Genomic DNA, 17,500 nt, shown 5'->3' with positions numbered 1-17,500 from the left:
AGCTGATTCTCCATGTGTGTTTATGAGGCTTTGATGTTTAATGTGTCACGTTCTTTGATGCCCTCTGCGGAAGGGGTGTTAGAGCATGTATGTGTGCATGTGGTCGGTGTGTGTGTGTGTGTGTGTAGAAGAGAGAGAGTGAGGGACCTTGTGAGGAGGCTTGATGTTTGTGTCTCTGTCAGTTTTCCTCCCAAGACTCTCACTCTCTCTTTCCACCTCTCTCTGCAGCAGGTATCTCAATCTCACTCACAAGACTGGAACATTTTTCTCATTCTCATTCTTCCCCCTCAGCCTTTTTCCTTTTTTTTTCTCCCCTCCCCGTCTGCTGCTCCTCCCTCTCCTCTCTCCTCCCTCCTCTCCTCTCTCCTCTCTCTTGTGGATGAGCCGTGTTGCTGTCTATTTGTTGTGTCCCAAGGGGGAGGCTCAGCTTACACTTTATGCAAACATACATTCTGCAATCATTAGCAACTTATTTCACACTCACTTTGGGTTTTCATTCTGTTTAATAGCTGCTTTGGTCTTGGTAATGCTCGCCGCCGCTGCAGCTACAGCTGCTGCTGCTGCTGCTGCCGCTGCCTCGTACTCTTCACGCTGACCCCCGAGTTTCCCTGCGACGCGAAAGGCTAAATGATTTAACTGTACATGGCATTGTGAATTAATGCTGTGAAATTCGGAGCCACAGTTTATGGAGGATATCGTCCGACTTCAAACGAGGCGGCTGTTAAATGACACCGCTTTTTTTTTTTTACAGTTAAAATTACATTTCATCATTCATTGCTGTGTAACATTTAACATTTAAAGAAAAGCACTGTACCGGTTCAATAATACAGCTCTTTACAATAAGGTCTGTGTTAGCGCTCAATTAGCTTTAAAGACCGTGCACGGTTGTTGCCATAGTGGCCACCGAGAGGGGAGTGAATCAAACCGGTGAGTTATGAGGCAGTTATCTCCGAACATTAGGCCGCCCCCCCTGCCAGCGCTCACTCACTCACTCTCCTGCACTTGTTGACCGAGTCTTTCTCTCTCAGTATCTCTTCCTCCTTCTCCCATATCCCCTCTCTCTCTCTCTCTCTCTCTCTCTTTGTCGTCTCTCTAACACTTACCCTCTCTCTTATCTCCCTCCCTCTCCCCGGTCTGGCTGGCTCGCTGATTGCAAAAAAATTGAAAACGGTTCTACGGTTCTTCTAATTCTATCGGGTTTTTGAGTCTGATTTGCACTCCTTTCACTCCAGCTCTTTTTTTTTTACACTTGTCTGCAATTAATTCAGTCCCTCAGACGAACCTAAATCCGCTGACTGTCTGTGCTGCTGGCCTCTCTCTCTGTCTGTGTGTGTGTGTGTCACTGTAGGATGAGAAGTCCACGTTCTTCCAGTTCGGCGCGGCGCTGCAGCAGGAGGCCCTGCTCATGCTCGCCATAATGGAGGAGTACGACTGGCACGTTTTTTCTATCGTCACCTCGAAGTTCCCCGGGTACCAGGACTTTATCAGCACACTGAGGGTAACTGTGGATCACAGGTAATGATGTACACACACACACAGACACACACACACACACAGACACACACTGTGTTTTCACCCTTAACCTTTATTTGCATTTTCGTTGCAGCTTTGTGCGCTGGGACATGCAGAGCGTGGTGACTCTAGATGCTGTTGATGGTGACCCCAACTCTAAATCACACATCGCCCTCAAGAGGATCCAGAGTCCTGTTATACTGCTCTACTGCTCCAAGGATGAGGCTTTGTGAGTGTTTGTGAATCTCGTTTTTTTTTTTTATTTCACCGTCACACGCTGCCGAATTTCTACAGTGGATCTTGATTCTCTCTCTTTCTCTCTCTGACTCCACTTCTTCTCGACAGGTACATAATGGAGGAAGCACGGTCCTTGGGCCTGATAGGAGCCGGTTACATCTGGATCGTGTCCAGCCTCACCACGGGCAACCCAGACTTTACCCCTGAGGTATTTAGGCCCCATATGTAGTAACAGGTGGCCACTTTTGAGTGGTTTGACAAGACGAGCGCTGCTTCTTATTCCAGGTCATCTGCTACAGTACCTCTCTCCCCCGTCCCCGCTCTCTTCCTTTTATTCTCTAGGTTACAAGAAGAAACAGCACATAAAAGTAGTTCAGCATCTTGTTAAATATCTCATACGCTCACTGAGCACTTTGTTAGGAATACGGCATTAATACATGGGGGGGGAGGGGGGGGGGAGGGCCTTTTTGCTCTCAATAAAGCCCTCACTTCTTTGATTCCTCAAGTTGAGTTCGAGAAGCTCCCATGTGATGCCGAGTCCACGTTGACGCGACTGCATCGCATAATTTCTTTGTCAGCTGCACATCCACGCTGCCAATCTTCTGCTGCGCCACACATCCCCACAGTGTTTCTAATGGACTCCGATGTGGAGACTGGGGAGGCCACTGAAGTACCGAACTCGCTGTCATGTTTATGCAACCCAGTCTGAGATGACTCTTGCTTTGTGTCACGCTGCATTATCCTGCTGGACATAACCATTAGGAGACGCTAGACTGGGGGGGGCGATAAAGCAAACGCACGTGGTCGTTGAAGATACTCAAGCTGTGGCACCGAAATGGTGATCGATTGGTATCACGGGGGGGGAGTGCCAAAGTGTGTCAATAAAGCATTTCCCGCACCATTAGACCCACCAAACCTGGTAATGGCAGGTTGAATCCATCGCTTCACGCTCCCGATGCCAAATTCTGACCCGGCCATCTGCAGCCTCAGCAGAAATCCACTTCATCAGACCGGCCTACGTTGTTACAGTGTTTGGTGAAGCTGTGCCCACTACAGTCTGAGATTTTTGCTCTTGGCTGACGAAAGTGGACCCTGACCCGGTCTCTTAGCTGTGACCTCATCACTTATAAGCACATAATAGTGTGCTATTATAATTCTAATAGCATTAAAGGGAAATTTTGGCTGAATTTTTATATTGGATTGTAATAGATTAGACATAATCGAATAGCCACCGAGTGCATAATGTGTTCTTTTATGAGCTTCAGAGGTGATGTGAGGTTGATTTCTCTCCTTCGGACTGAGCATCATCGCTGTTTCTCTCCGATTCTAGTCTTTTTCTTAATCTAAGCTAAGTAGCTGACAGTTGTAGGTGGTTCAAACTGAACAAATATCAAATAATAGATAAGTATATCTCATAAAACGTCAGCTTTTTCCTTTAAGTTGTGACCTCATCACTTATACAGTAAGCACATAACTGTGTGCTATTATAATTCTAATAGTATTAAAGGGAAATTTTGGCTGAATTTTTATATTGAATTGTAATAGATTACTGTAGACATAATCGAATAGCCACTGAGAGCATAATGTGTTCTTTTATGAGCTTCAGAGGTGATGTGAGGTGGATTTCTCTCCTTTGGACTGAGCATCATCGTTGTTTCCCTCCGATTCTAGTCTTTTTCTTAATCTAATATAAGTAGTTGACAGTTCAAACTGAACAAATATCAAATAATAGATAAGCATATCTCACAAAACGGCACCTTTAAGTTTAAGACATTGTGATATTGTGAATCATTGTGACTATACTATAACCATAAAAACTAAACTACAACTCCTATCATTTGTTCGGTTTGTTGAAATCTGGCAGCGATCACCTCTCATACTGCTTTGTTTACATCCTCTCTGTACCTTTACAACATATGCTCGGGCCTTAAATAGGATGTTTAACAGTATTTCATACACATTCACACTCACAATGTAGGACAGCAAGGTAGCTATTATCCATATAGCTTATAAATTTGTGTATTAATAATTCAAATAATAATAATCAGCTCAAATGTTCCCCTCACATTAAAAATGGAGACATATCCAGTGTTTGCTTACCTTTCTCAAAAGCCTCTGAAACGATTGTTCTCCTCCTCCTCGTGTCCATCATTCTCCTCAACTCAACCTTCCTGTCTGTGTGGGGTTTTTGTTCTTTAGACAACAATCTGATACTACAGTTAGAGGCAAATTAAAATAGAAAGACAAAATATTGTTGGGTAGACTGACAGATTACTGTGCCGGCTTTTTTTTTTTTTTTGATGTTGGCTCAGTCTGGTTTTGAGAGATAAACTTAGGGAGCTATTTAGTTTGTCAAAATTATTTTATTTTGACAGTTGAAAGGCAAGCACGGCACCTGAATGAGCAATTTCCGGACGCACAGCCTGCTCAGGCATTTAATATAATTCAATATGAAGCTGTGAATTATTTCAGGAAGCCACACAGAACTTATAAATGGTCCATTTATTTGACACCTTTGAGAGAGAAAAACTACATATGGATGTTTGAAACCGGGATTGAAAAAGTCAAAATGTGAATTTTTTTACACACCATATGTGCCACTTCTCAGATCTGCTCCTCTTCCCCCCCCCCCCCACCGCTCTTATCTCAGATGTTTCCCCTGGGCATGATCTCCGTGTCCTACGATGACTGGGAATACCCGCTGGAGACGCGGGTGCGGGATGGAGTGGGCATCATTTCATCTGCAGCCACCTCCATGCTGCGGGAGAAGGGGGAGCTGCCAGAGGCCCAGAGCAGCTGCTACAGCACGCCGTCAGACAGGAGCCCAGGGAAGCTCCCACCTAGTGCCCTGCGCAGGTGTGTATGTGTGTGAATATGTGTATGTGTGTGTGTATATGTGTGTGTGTGAGGAGATCAAGGTCTAGGGACTTGCATAACTCTGTTTGTCTTTGTAGCTGAGTGTGGAGCGGGCTTACATAACTCTTTTTAATGTACTAATGAGAGGAGTAGAAGGGAGAAAGGAAGCAGAGATGACAGCGGTGTTAAACACTCCGATGTTTAATGACATTTAACACAATTCACTGTTGTGTACATGACTGCTCCGTGTATGAGCCCCGCTCTGCCTTCCTGAAGTCACACTTCCATGGTGCTGCTGCAGAGATCCTACAGAAGTGTCAGGGTTCCCACGCGTCCTGGAAAATCTGGAAAACCTGGAAAATTTTTGACCAATTTTCCAGTCATGGAAAATGAGAAGAAAGGTCAAATGTCCTGGAAAAAGCTTGAGTGGTCCTGGAAAATGATTTATCACATCATGACATCAGCTACCAGAGCTCTATTTGACTTTTTCAGACCCTGCTAAGGATTTTGTTTCCAAAAAACAAACAAAAAAACATGTTTGTGCTGTTCTATGATAAATTTGTCATCATTTCTAAGTATTTAAAGCAGAAGTAAGTGATATATTTGTGTTAATATAAGTCTTAAATAGTTATATCTTCCGACAGCAATCACTTACATAGAGTGTTTGGACTGAAACACGGGTCTCTCAGTCCCTCTGCTCTGCTCTGAGCCGAGGAGAAAACATTTATCGTATCCTACAGTTTTTATCCAATGAGGAGAGAGAACGGCATGCAGGGCTGTGTGTGCAGCCAAGGAACGCCGTGAATGTGGCGACGTAGGGATGAGGACTGTTATGGTGCGTTCAAGGAAACTCGTATTTTTCCGACCGTGAAGTCGTACCAGTTCGATCTGGTACGAGTTCACCGGTCGGAAGTTACGAGTGGCCGTTATAGTGACTTTCACCGGTAAAACAGGTCGGAAAAACACGAGTGGGTTGCCTGGAACGCTACAAAGTCGTAAGTTGTGACTTGAAGCTGTAATTTACGATTTCAAAAGCCTGCCTGGAACGCAGCATTAGCGAAAACGACCGGACCACTCACTTCTGCTTTAAGAGATTATTTCATAAATTAGAGCCATAGACTGCAGATTTCTGGGAGAGAGAATGAGAGAAACAAACGTACTAAATGTACAAAATAAGGTACCATTGTCGAAAAGAACACGTATCGCGTAAAAAATGTTTGTCAGACTGTAGCAGCTGAAAATGTCCTGGAAAAGTCCTGGAAAATGATTTTAAGAAAAGAGTGGGAACCCTGAGTGTGTGTCTGGTGCGTGTGTGTGTGTGTGTGTGTGTGTGTGTGTGTGTGTGTGTGTGTGTGTGTGTGTTTTCATGTATGTTCTTCTTCTTGTTGGCTTCACGTGACTGGACTCACTCATTAAGTCAGGATTACAGCAGCTTTTACGAGCTTTGTTCTCTCTTTCTTTTTTTTCTTGTTTCATGTCTCTGTGGGTGGTCTGTATAGGCTACTGTATGTTGGTCCATGTGTGTAAAGGTGTGTGTGTTTGCACTGTACCGTACATGCACATGTGATGAGGAATCCTTTAAACAAAAGGAAAGAACAGAAGGACGTGCATGCAAACGAAATATTATCACATTAATACAGACAGGCTTTGTGAATGCATTGTGAATATGAAGCATACAATGGCTAAAATATGATTATTAATTCAGAAGTCTATATGAGGCTGACAAAATAATAGAAAAAAACAAAACATGAAGGTCAGGTTGCCAGACTCTGCATATCTATGATGACTTATGAGTAGCTTCATTAGAATGAGAGCCACAGTGTGATTTTCACTACAGTGGCTTTATTATCCCATCTTTCTCTCTTATTAGCCCATAACAGTATATATCAAAGCATATACAATACTGCAGTTGTTGACAGGTTGATCCAATATAAGTCAGACAGACCTCTCCAGCAGCTCAAACCCTTTTGGAAGAGCGCTGTTGTTTTTTTCTCTTCCTGTCAGAGGTATGTCATTTGTCTCACTAACTTATTAGATTGAATTTGCATATTTGTCAAAACAACTGCAGCCAATTTTTGTGGTTATAAACTGACAGGTTGGATTCCCCCCCCCCCCCACACACACACCCCTGATTTGGAAGTGGTGAGGCTGTGATCAGAATTTCTGCATACATTAGTCTAGATACAATCTTGCCGCAGTGTGCATATAAACAATGTGAGGTGGAGTAGGAATAGGACAACATAATCTGCCACTTAAAAGACACAATCAACCCCGTCGTCGGATTCTCTGTCGTTCTTGTCTGACAGGAATTAATATCGCAGCAGACTCCAGCTCCAGTGTGTTTGGACACCACGACGGCGCAGGTTTTTTATTGAGGTTACTCCTTGTAGTACATTTCAAAATGTTATTCTGTTTGATGGAACCACTGTACCACTGTAAGCTGTCACTTTTTTTCTGCAAAGATGCTCCCTGCCATAACACAGAATTTGGGAACAGCCTCCTTTCTTTCTTTATTCATGCTTTTATGAAAGTGCTCACACAGTGGCTGCCCAAGAACTTCAGGAACAGGGAGAAAAAAAAAGTCCTTCGCACACACAGTAGTAGCAGGCAGCAGCAGCAGCAGGACCCACTTTTTAAAGATGGCATTTACACTAACGGGGGAATTTATATATTTCTCTGATGCAGCTGATGCTGCTACTTAAATCCTCATTGAATTTCAAGTTCATGCAAATCATATTGCACGCGGAAAATTTTGAAATCATTGAACCCCCCTGTGGAATCTGCCTGTTTTACATGCCCAAAAGAAAACAAAAAACAAAAACCAGCCTTATCTGTTTAGATCAAAATCTTTCTCCAGAAATGGTAACAGACCTGAAATAGGAGGAGACAGCAGTTTCCCAGAATAGACTCCAACAGTGTTTCTGCTACATGTATTCAGCCGTGCCAATGCTCTGTGACAAGGGCATCACCTGCTGCACTATGAAGATTTCTCACACACAAAAATATGTATTTGTCCTGACATGTCACTAATAGTCAAAGCATTGTAATCTGTAATAGCAGCGAATGGCTCAGTTACATAGAGCAGAGGTTCCTCTTTCTATTTTAACTCTCTCGTCTAATTATTTGCATTTGCTGAGAGAGAGGGGAGTGTGACTGTTTGGTGTTTCTGCAGTGCCTGTGTGTGTGTGTGTGTGTGTTGGGGAGACAGGGACCTTTTATTTACTCAGTAGTTCTCAGTGCAAGCACAGCCTGCTTTGAAAGAGCGCAGGTCTGCTACCAGGTCTTTGTAAGAACAGATGATGAACGCACCACTGTGTAATCCACTGTCCGACAACAATATTTATGTGTGTCGACTCTAATACCCAACTCCCGCGGATGCAACAACATAAAACCCCACCTGTTTGAACTGGAGTGTAATTATCATAGTTCTCACCTGCAGGGCTCATGTTAAACAGCGCTCAGGCCAGTCCCTTTATTCATCTTGACTTCCTGTCGCAATATTTGAGTTCATGCATGATGAATTATTTGTGGCCCCATCCGGCCTACATTAAAATAAAAAAACAGAAGTGCTGCTTTAGTTTTGCTTAAGAATAATGAACCAGTGCATCTGTCACCACATCTCATGATGAATGCATCCTTTTCACATAAATGATGGCAAGAAATTATTCTCTCTGTTTTTATGTGAAATTGAAATCATGTGCCAAATTCATAAATGTTTGTAAAGCTGAAAATTTTTTGGTTTTTGAAAATATTCTGTTTCAGTCAGATGATATTTCAGTCGTACGGCGTCACCCAACCAATCGCGTTCGACACAGTGTCAAAATAAATCAAACCGTATCTAATAAAAACAGAACACGGGCCATTGAAGAGAAAGTGTTGTCTGCAGTCCCTCTAGTGATTTGGTCTTTTTAGTAAACTTCCTTAGACGGCTCTCCTCACCCCCACAGTGGGAATTCATGCTATTATCCCAGTCTTAACAAATCGGAAACATGCGCGCCTTCTGATAATTGTTTTACCGGAGTGAGTATTCTTAATCCCATATCACTGTTATGTGTGTGATACTGATTCATTTACTCCTCTCTTTGCCGCTTTACTTTAGCGGATGCGTAAATGTTTCAGCGGGGAAGGATCTGTTTGCGTATGCAGGATAAGCGTAGTGAGTAAGAGAGTGAGGGCAGCCTTGTTGCACCAGTGGCTTGTCTTTCAGGCGTATATCTGTAGAGAAATCAATGCAGAATGCTGATGGGAGAGATATGTAGCCTCTGACTCTTTTCCCCTCCTACACACAAATAGATGCGTGCACAAACACACACACACACACAGATTCAGGCGTGCATGCATTGCACACACAGTGGGTGAAGACAGCATTGATTTGAAGAGGATACTCTTGCAGTGATTACAGAGTGCTTAACTTGTTATTTCAAATGTATCTGCTCTTGTGCACACACAAACACAAACACGCAAACACTCTGACAGATGCAAAACAAAAGCAAATAACAGCTTCCTACTCTCTTGTGTGTTTCAGACACATGATGCATGTGTGGAACGAAGGGCGAGACTTATCCTTTACTCCAGATGGTTACCAAGCCAACCCCAAATTGGTTGTCATCGTCCTGAATAGCGAGCGGAAGTGGGAGAAGGTAACTAATAGATACAGTCTATTTTGCAAAACATGGAAATGAAAGAGCCAAAACGCTTCGGATAAGATGGCTGCTCCTGATTCTGTGTGTGTGTGTCTGTTTCTGCACAGATGGGCCGCTGGGAAAACGGGACTTTGTCGTTGATGTTCCCCGTGTGGCCGAGGTACAACTCCTACGGGGACGAGGACGCGGATGAAAACCACCTTTCCATCGTCACCCTGGAGGAGAAGCCTTTCGTCATCGTTGACAACGTCGACATCCTCACCGGCACCTGCATGAGAAACTCTGTGCCCTGCCGCAAACATGTCAAAGAGTGAGTAGAGTACCCACACACTGGGATGTGTTAGTGAACAAATAACACCCACGTACCTCACATACCTGCCTACTACTCGCATGAAAATCAAGAGCCATTTGAAAAACAGCCACACTTGTTTAAAGGCACAGTGGAACAGCTTACAGTACAGTGGAGGTGTTACACAAGGTGAGACCGCTCGCTTGTTTCTTCTTAAATCTCAGCTGGACAGAGGTGGTGTTGTTTCGTGATCTCAGGGAGCTACTTGGCACTCGGAGGGAGCTCCCAAGAAACCTACACTATCAGCCTCTACTGTTTTTTTTTTTTTTTTTTTTTTTTTCATCCTTTCTTAAAGGGATGGTTCAACATTTTGGCAAATTGGCCCATTGCCATAATCCCTATAGTCATAGCAGTAGGTTCGTTACCTTTAATTGTTGGTGCAAGCTATTTTTAGAACGGCGGAGCAGAGCCGCGAGCTGCTCAGAGCTACGCTGCGGAGCCTAATGGGATTTCTTGGTTTCTCTCATCAAACTCATCAAATGCACAATCCAACAACTCCAAAATGCTCTGGTGGACAAGTTGTGACCTGCACATTCACCACGCTATGAGATAATAACAGAACGTTATGAGACGGAGTTGTTTTAGAGGCAAATGCAGAGACTGCTTGCCGAAAAACTGCCCCCGATGGGAACACGCATCAATGATTTTGCATGAATTTGCCTCTAAAACAACTCCGTCTCGTAACGTTCCGTTATTATCTCATAGCGTGGTGAATGTGCAGGTCACAACTTGTCCACCAGAGCATTTTGGAGTTGTTGGATTGTGCATTTGATGAGTTTGATGAGGGAAACCAAGAAATCTCATGAGCCTCCGTAGCGTAGCTCTGAGCAGCTTGGCTCCGCTTGCGCCGACAATTAGAGGTAACGAACCTAGTCCTAAAATGATAGGGATTATGGCAATGGGTCTATTTGCCAAAATGTTGAACTATCCCTTTAAATTATTTGAATCACACCTCTCAAGCTGGTCTCAATCTGTCTGAGAACATAATCGTCAATCAGCTGCCCTTTTGCTCTTTGCCACTTTCATTCTACAAGGATCTATACTGGGCCCACTCATTTTTTTTACTTTATATAATAATGACTCACCATCTGTTTGTCCTCGGCGACTGCAATCCAAATCTATGTGGCTGTAATATATGCACACAGTAGCACTGAAACACCACTTAATACTGAACTCACTAAACTGCATGGTCCATGTTACAACATGAAGGTTCTTTCCTGTGATAAATAACTCTTGTGTAATCGGTTGTATCATTAGAAAAGCTACAGGTATTTATAACCGGTTGTACCTATTTCAGATCTAATATGTAACTGTCAACGGAGGCTCACCGGGTTCATATCAGTGTTTGTCCCACTTGTCTCTTGTGCTCTTTGTCACAGCAGTAAAACTCTATCCCAGCATTAATAATTAATTGCTCTGTGTTGCTGTCAGCTTGCTAATGCCAATCTGTCAGCGCTCTTGATTTTTGCGCCTGCTTCCATTGTAATTGCATGTGTCGCTCATTGTGATCTTTTTTAATCAATTAATTCAGTGTGAATTATGTGTTGTTTTAGATGTACTGCATGTGTTACTCGTTTAAAACACTGCCGTTATTAATTAGTAATGCTGTGGGCACATGTTGTCTATGCACTGTATTATTCATCTTAATCAGGTAATATTCAATATAAAATTATGATGTTGCTTATTTTTATGCAATTTTACCAAGATATGGCTGTATAAGGAGGCCGAAACAGTCAAGATATTTAATGGCCCCTAGATGTTATTTAATCACTAATGTTTAAATTTTGATACCACTGAACTTGCAGAATTGAAATGATCTATGCTGAAAAAGATTTATGTGATTTTTATATTATAAGTTATGTATTGCAGATTTAAAAATGGACTTGATTATGTTTTTGGGGGGGATTTGAAAGTGATTCGATTTGATATGGAAACAGTGCCGAGCTCAACAGTCGACCAGTAAGGTCTACCAAGGAAGCCAGCATGAACAGAGCTATGTGACAAAAACACACATGTAGCACTGCTCTCTCATATTAACAGAGTTTATGCACAGTCAGTGTTGTGTGGTGAGGCACTGGTAGATGTTGCAAAGAATGTAGAGGCCAAAGTCACGGTTTTAAAGTTCTGCCCCCATTACTTTGCTGTTTAACTGCAGTGTAGCGCAGCTAGCAGGAGGAGAGCTACAGGTCTGGGCTGCACATATTTTTCTCAGGTCTTTTCCTATGGTCGCACTCGGGGACCTAGAGCTGTAGAGCGTTATTTAGAAAATGACCGGAATTCTCCTTTAATGTTTGCAAAACAAATTGAATATCATTGGGTTTTACACAGGTGGTTGGACAAAGTTTCAATCCCAAACTGTGCAAACTCAAATTAACCTTTAGAAAGAGGGGAATTCAAACCCCACATACAGTATATATATATATAGACGGTTTCTCAGAGTACAGTAAAAAATATTTACTCTCTACAGAGGGATGTGTAAATATTCAGCAGTGATTACGTTTCACCCTCCGGTGTGTAGTTACCTGTAAGATTTTTCCTCCTTCCAGACAAAGGATGAAAACTAGTCCTCTGCCCAACTCTGGCACACTGCCCCACCTTTTACTGTCTCCCATCTGGACTGCTACAACTCCCACTAAGCCAGGCTCGTAACGTATTCTGTTCAGCAGCTACAAAGCATCCAGAAACACAACTAGGCTACTGCTGCCTGCCTTGTCTTTTTTTTTTTTTTTTTTTTTTGCTCCCCACCTTCTCCTTTGTCGCCTCCTCACACTCCCCATGCTCCGCACCTCCCTCCCAACCGGCTGCCGGTGGCTGTTCACATCAAATTCTAAATTCTGGTCCTGGCATTCAAGGCACCTCGGGGAGTTGCACGCCCGTATCTGCAGGCCGCGGTCTATCCATATTTACCAGCCTGCGCTCTGCTTCAACCGTCCACTTAGCTCTCCGCTCCCTGTGGCTGCGACGTCATCGTTTCACCTGGCCTTGACTCCTCTTCCTGCTGCTCCTCAATAGTGTAATGTCCTTCCCACTCCAGGTGGGACAGCAGGAATACCCCATGTTTGATCCACTGGAGAGAAGGAAAAAAAGAAGGAAAAAAAAGGGCATCATCCGCTCAATATCCCTCTTTTCTACATCCTTCCTCTGCACCTGCTGTTTAAAAAAACATGTCATACCTGTTTACTCTTCTTATTTTTAGCACGTCTTTATCTGATGTGAACCCGGGGATGTTTTATCTGTTATCTGTGCGCCAAGTCGCTCTCGATAAAAGAGTATCAGATAATGGAGCGATAATGTTTCACAAATATTGTCTAACTTCATGAGTGTCATTTTTTCCCCCCGCATATATAAACAGTTTCTTTCCTCCTCACCATCTTCTCCGCTGCAACAACAACAACAGCAGCAGCAGTAGGCTGAAGGCCTGAAATCAAACTCATATTGGTTTTAACTGAACTGATTTGATTTAACGTTGCAATGATACTAAATACCATTCATTTTAAAGCAAGTGGTGCATTTCCCAAAGGCGTAATTCAGTTATAACTTCACTTTTTTTTTAGATTCTCCTTATATAAAGTGTTGGATGAGTTCAGTGAGTTTTATACATGTATGACAAAGGCTTTTAAAGCTTTACTGCTTCGACACATCAAAGGCAACAACAAGCTTTTCAGATTGAAAAAAAAAATCCTAACAGGCATTATTTTAGAGGCTGAAAAATGTTGCAGCCTTCTCAAGTGTGTAAACAACGCAGAAATATTTCTCAAATTGTCAGTGAAAGTAAAACTTAAAGAATATTTCCCTTGGATTCTTTGACATCTTGAATTTTGCTCCAATTATCTGCTATATATATGGACACCTCAGTAAGAGCTTCCCCGCGTGACAGGACGAGGCAGCAGCAGCTTCTTCTTCTTTCTCCTGCCTCTGCTAATTTCTACAATTCAGTTCTCATCCCAGCTCATCTGTAAACAGCCGGTCCAGAGTGCATACATATTAATCATAATTGCCGCAGTATTATTTGTCACCGGCTCAGTACTGTATCGGTTATTGTGCTTCTGGGTGATCAGTAGCCACAACACAGTCCAAATGGACGACCAAAAAAAAAAAAAAAAAAAAAGTATTCCCCCCCTGACTGACAGTGTTATTGTGGTAAAATTCAATGAATGTCAACATTTCTAGACTAGACAATAGAAAATAGTTAAATTTGTTCAGGATAATCATTAGGATTAGATAGAGGAGGAGAGAATGTGACAGGACGGTCTGTCTCTCTTTACACTCCTTATTTTTTCTTTTGAAGATTTATATACTTTTTTTTTTTAAGAATAAATAGAATCCAACATATTAAAAGCGTCTCTGTCAGACTGACTCAGAGAGAAAGAGATGCAACACAACAACCACTGAGTTTCTGATCCATGTAGTCATGACAACGCACACTGTAAGGCACGGACAATTAAGCGACTGAATCACTGCGCATTGGAAGTTTAACTTGTGACCTGACCCGAGATTTTCTCAACCTTCCTCCGGAGCGATCGCTGTGTGTGTGTGTGTGTGTGTGTGTGTGTGTGTGTGTGTGTGTGTGTGTGTGTGTGTGTGTGTGTGTGTGTGTGTGTGTGTGTGTGTGTGGATGCCTTGCGTAGTCGAGTCACACAGCGCGAGAGATGACTAGTCTCTTCTAAGGCCGCCGTTCACGTTACATTTGCCGCCTGTGCGCCCGTAACATGCGTAGATACACGCAGCCATCCGTAAGTGCTACATTTACTCAGTCACTACTTGCACTTCTTTATTTTGTGTTGATACAAGTATGACGTGAATCAAACAGATGCGCTGTACGAATACCTCGGGGAGCGGCCGCCATTGTCACTGTGTATGTGTATAAGTGTGTGTGATTGTGTGGGAATGTGTGTGTTTACATAGTGACATAAGGACACGGAGAGGGCTCAGCTGGGAAGAGCTTATGTATACATCTATGTGTGCATCACAACACCTGGGGCATATACTACACACACACACACACACACACACACACACGTATGTATATATACATAAAGTATGTACACTATGCTACACACACATACACACATTCTCACACTGCGCGCTTTGCCACAGATATAGTTGACTGCTGTTAAAAGATCTTTTAATCCTTTGATGTCTGGGTTCTTTGACAGCCGTTCGCTGTGTTCTCTGCCTCCGTTCTTTATGAACTTCCTCTTGAATTTGAGTCAGCTGAAACGGCAAGTGAAAAGGTCACAGAGTAACTGTTCCGATCCATATATGCCGCATCAAAGATGGCTGACACAGGAACGGAATTAAGTTTTCATGGAAATGCTTTTGAAAATGCTGGTAGGGTTTAATAGATTATGAGAATCATTTGATTCAACAATTCAGTTTAGTTCACTGCTCCAACGTCCTCGGGGAAGGCTGTCAGAAAAGTTTACTTAAACATCCGTTTCCATTCTGTGCATCCTGTCGGTGCAGCTGCAGCAGTATATGTTGGTATGCTCTGAGTTTTGGAGAACTACCTCCTCACGGACAGGGGAAGAGGGGTGGGGGGAGGGGGGTAGAGGAGAGGACAGAGTAAAAGGAATGAAGAGAGAGACGAGGGGAAGGACAGCTGATATTTTAATCATGTGGGTTGGTTGTTCTGCAGAGCCCAGCTCTATTTAAAGCCCGGCAGCATCTGCTCAGTACCCCTGTGTTTTCATCTGGTTTGGATAGCTGGCACTAAGGGAAACACACACACACACACACACATACATACACACACATACATACAAGCTCTGTCTGCCCTTCAGCAGTATTTATGGTGACACTGCACTGTAATAATTCTAGTTTTACAGTTTGATGAAACCACCAGATGTGGAATGAGCGGGCGTCACCGAGTACAGTTACAATCGCACTCCACGCTTTCTCTTGTATAACACTGAAATGTCCTCTGTTATAAAAAAAATATATACGACCTAATTGTGTTTTTGCATATGTTTGTGTGTGTGTGTGTGTGTTTCTGTGCATTGCAGTAACAGCACATCAGGAGGCTCCTACATCAAGCAGTGCTGCAAGGGTTTCTGCATTGACATCCTGAAGAAGATAGCGAGGAACGTCAAGTTTACGTACGACCTCTACCTGGTCACGAATGGAAAACACGGCAAGAAGATCAACAACATCTGGAACGGCATGGTTGGAGAGGTACAGTACCACCTACTAATAGGATAGGATAGGAATTTATTTATCTAAAACAGCGACAATGCACAAAAAACGTTAATCTTGTGAGACAAGAGAAGATGCCTTGAGCCAGGTTGTAGCAACATTTGCTAATTTCCACCTGTAGTCCCTGGGCAGGTAAGAACAGATAACAATATTAAGATCGTTGATATAAAAGTGATATGATCTGGTATAATAATAATTTAAAAATAGACAAAATAAATTAGCAAAAGCAGCAGGGAACAAGAGCGCCAAATCATGAAATGCACAATATCAGGATAATGCAAAATCTCTCTTACTTTCATCACACAATATTACCATTGTTGTTGTTAGATATGAACATTAACACAAAGTTTTTGTCTGCATTGTAAATAAAAAGACGATTAGCTTAGCATAAAGGCTGGAAACAGGAGGGAACAGCTGTCCAGCTGTATGAGGCACCTTCAACAAGTCTCACCGCTCTGATGTAGCTTCAGGCCTTCTCGCTTTAGACTTTAAATAATAGAAAAGAGAACCATGAGGTGTTATCGATCCAGATAATTAAGTTTCATAAAGAAGTCATACAGCAGTATTTTTCCAGACGCCTAATTATTCCATTACGGGACTTATGATATATATATATCACTCAGTATTTTGACTGTACTGTGCTACTTCCACTGAACATTTTAATACATCTAAACGGGAGTATTATCAAATTTAAAGATCAATGGACAAAGCACCTTGAAAACTCTTCCTGATTTCAGCGTTTGGACCGAAGCCTGTTCTCTTCCCAGCAAATCTTTTGAAAGCAGTCACACAAATATACAGCATAGTTTGATTTTTCTTTTGTTTGTTTGTTGTTTTAAGGCTCCGCAATTTCCGCAATTTCGCCAAATTGCTGCTCTGGGATCAGTGCAAAAAATACACAATGGTGCAATGTTCATCCTGATGAGGGAACACGTCACCGGCTGCAGCAGTGTATCTCACTGATGCGTTTTTTACACAACAATGGAGGCCTGTGCCACAGACAAAATGGGACATGGGGCTTTGGATACAGTCATAATGCTTCATAGAAAGATCAAATTCAGTCTTGGTTTGGGTCTTTTTTTTGTGGGAAGCAGTATTTCCAGACTTATTCATGAAAGCTGCAATCTGTGGTCCAAGTGTAAACAGAGGTTGTCACCCCCAACATCAGCACAAACCTAGAAGAAATAGATTCACACACAGAAATATATAAAACATAACCTCATCTGATGCCGTAAGAGGTTTGTTCAGTTACCGTAAACGTCTGTTTCTGTTTCTGTTTTCAAACACTATCGCCCGTGAATCACCATGAAAAAAAAAAAAAGCTCATTTGTCATCATTAAGTCTCACTCTTTGATTTATACCTGTAATTTACATGGTCAATAACGCTTCTTGTTCCTGCTTTAAAGTGAAGATTAAGAAGCTCTTCAACAGGAGCGGGGATTCCTTCAGGCTCACTCGATCACTGTTGTTTTCTGTAAATGATTTATTCAATCACAGATGAAATCAAAAGCTGAGTCAAACCCTTAAAAGGTTGAAACTGATACGTAAAACATCCGATAACGCTACCTGACAATATGATCCATATAGATTGTGTTGATGGTTATAAGAGCAGACAGCTGGAAGCCTTTGGACAATTAAATCTGAAAAAAATAAAATAAAACACAGCATTTTTTTACTACATAATAAAAACGACAGCCTCATGAGCCGA

At 42.5% G+C, this 17,500-nt stretch overlaps 1 protein-coding gene across 1 annotated transcript in view; it reads left to right on the top strand.

Annotated features, from left to right (window-relative positions):
* Positions 1 to 17,500, top strand: part of grin2ab (glutamate receptor, ionotropic, N-methyl D-aspartate 2A, b) — a 120,050-nt gene that overhangs the window by 82,006 nt on the left and 20,544 nt on the right. Inside the window, exons 5-11 of the mRNA XM_083976004.1 lie at positions 1,349 to 1,515; positions 1,607 to 1,741; positions 1,858 to 1,957; positions 4,400 to 4,605; positions 9,131 to 9,245; positions 9,356 to 9,558; positions 15,603 to 15,771. Of these exons, the coding sequence (XP_083832130.1) occupies positions 1,349 to 1,515; positions 1,607 to 1,741; positions 1,858 to 1,957; positions 4,400 to 4,605; positions 9,131 to 9,245; positions 9,356 to 9,558; positions 15,603 to 15,771 (1,095 nt within the window). The remainder of the gene's footprint in view (positions 1 to 1,348; positions 1,516 to 1,606; positions 1,742 to 1,857; positions 1,958 to 4,399; positions 4,606 to 9,130; positions 9,246 to 9,355; positions 9,559 to 15,602; positions 15,772 to 17,500) is intronic.

The sequence above is a fragment of the Trachurus trachurus genome (assembly GCF_905171665.1).
Source record: "Trachurus trachurus genome assembly, chromosome: 1".
In the NCBI taxonomy this organism is placed as follows: domain Eukaryota; kingdom Metazoa; phylum Chordata; class Actinopteri; order Carangiformes; family Carangidae; genus Trachurus; species Trachurus trachurus.
Note: the sequence above shows the minus strand (reverse complement) of the source record. Positions and strands in the feature narration are given on the sequence as shown.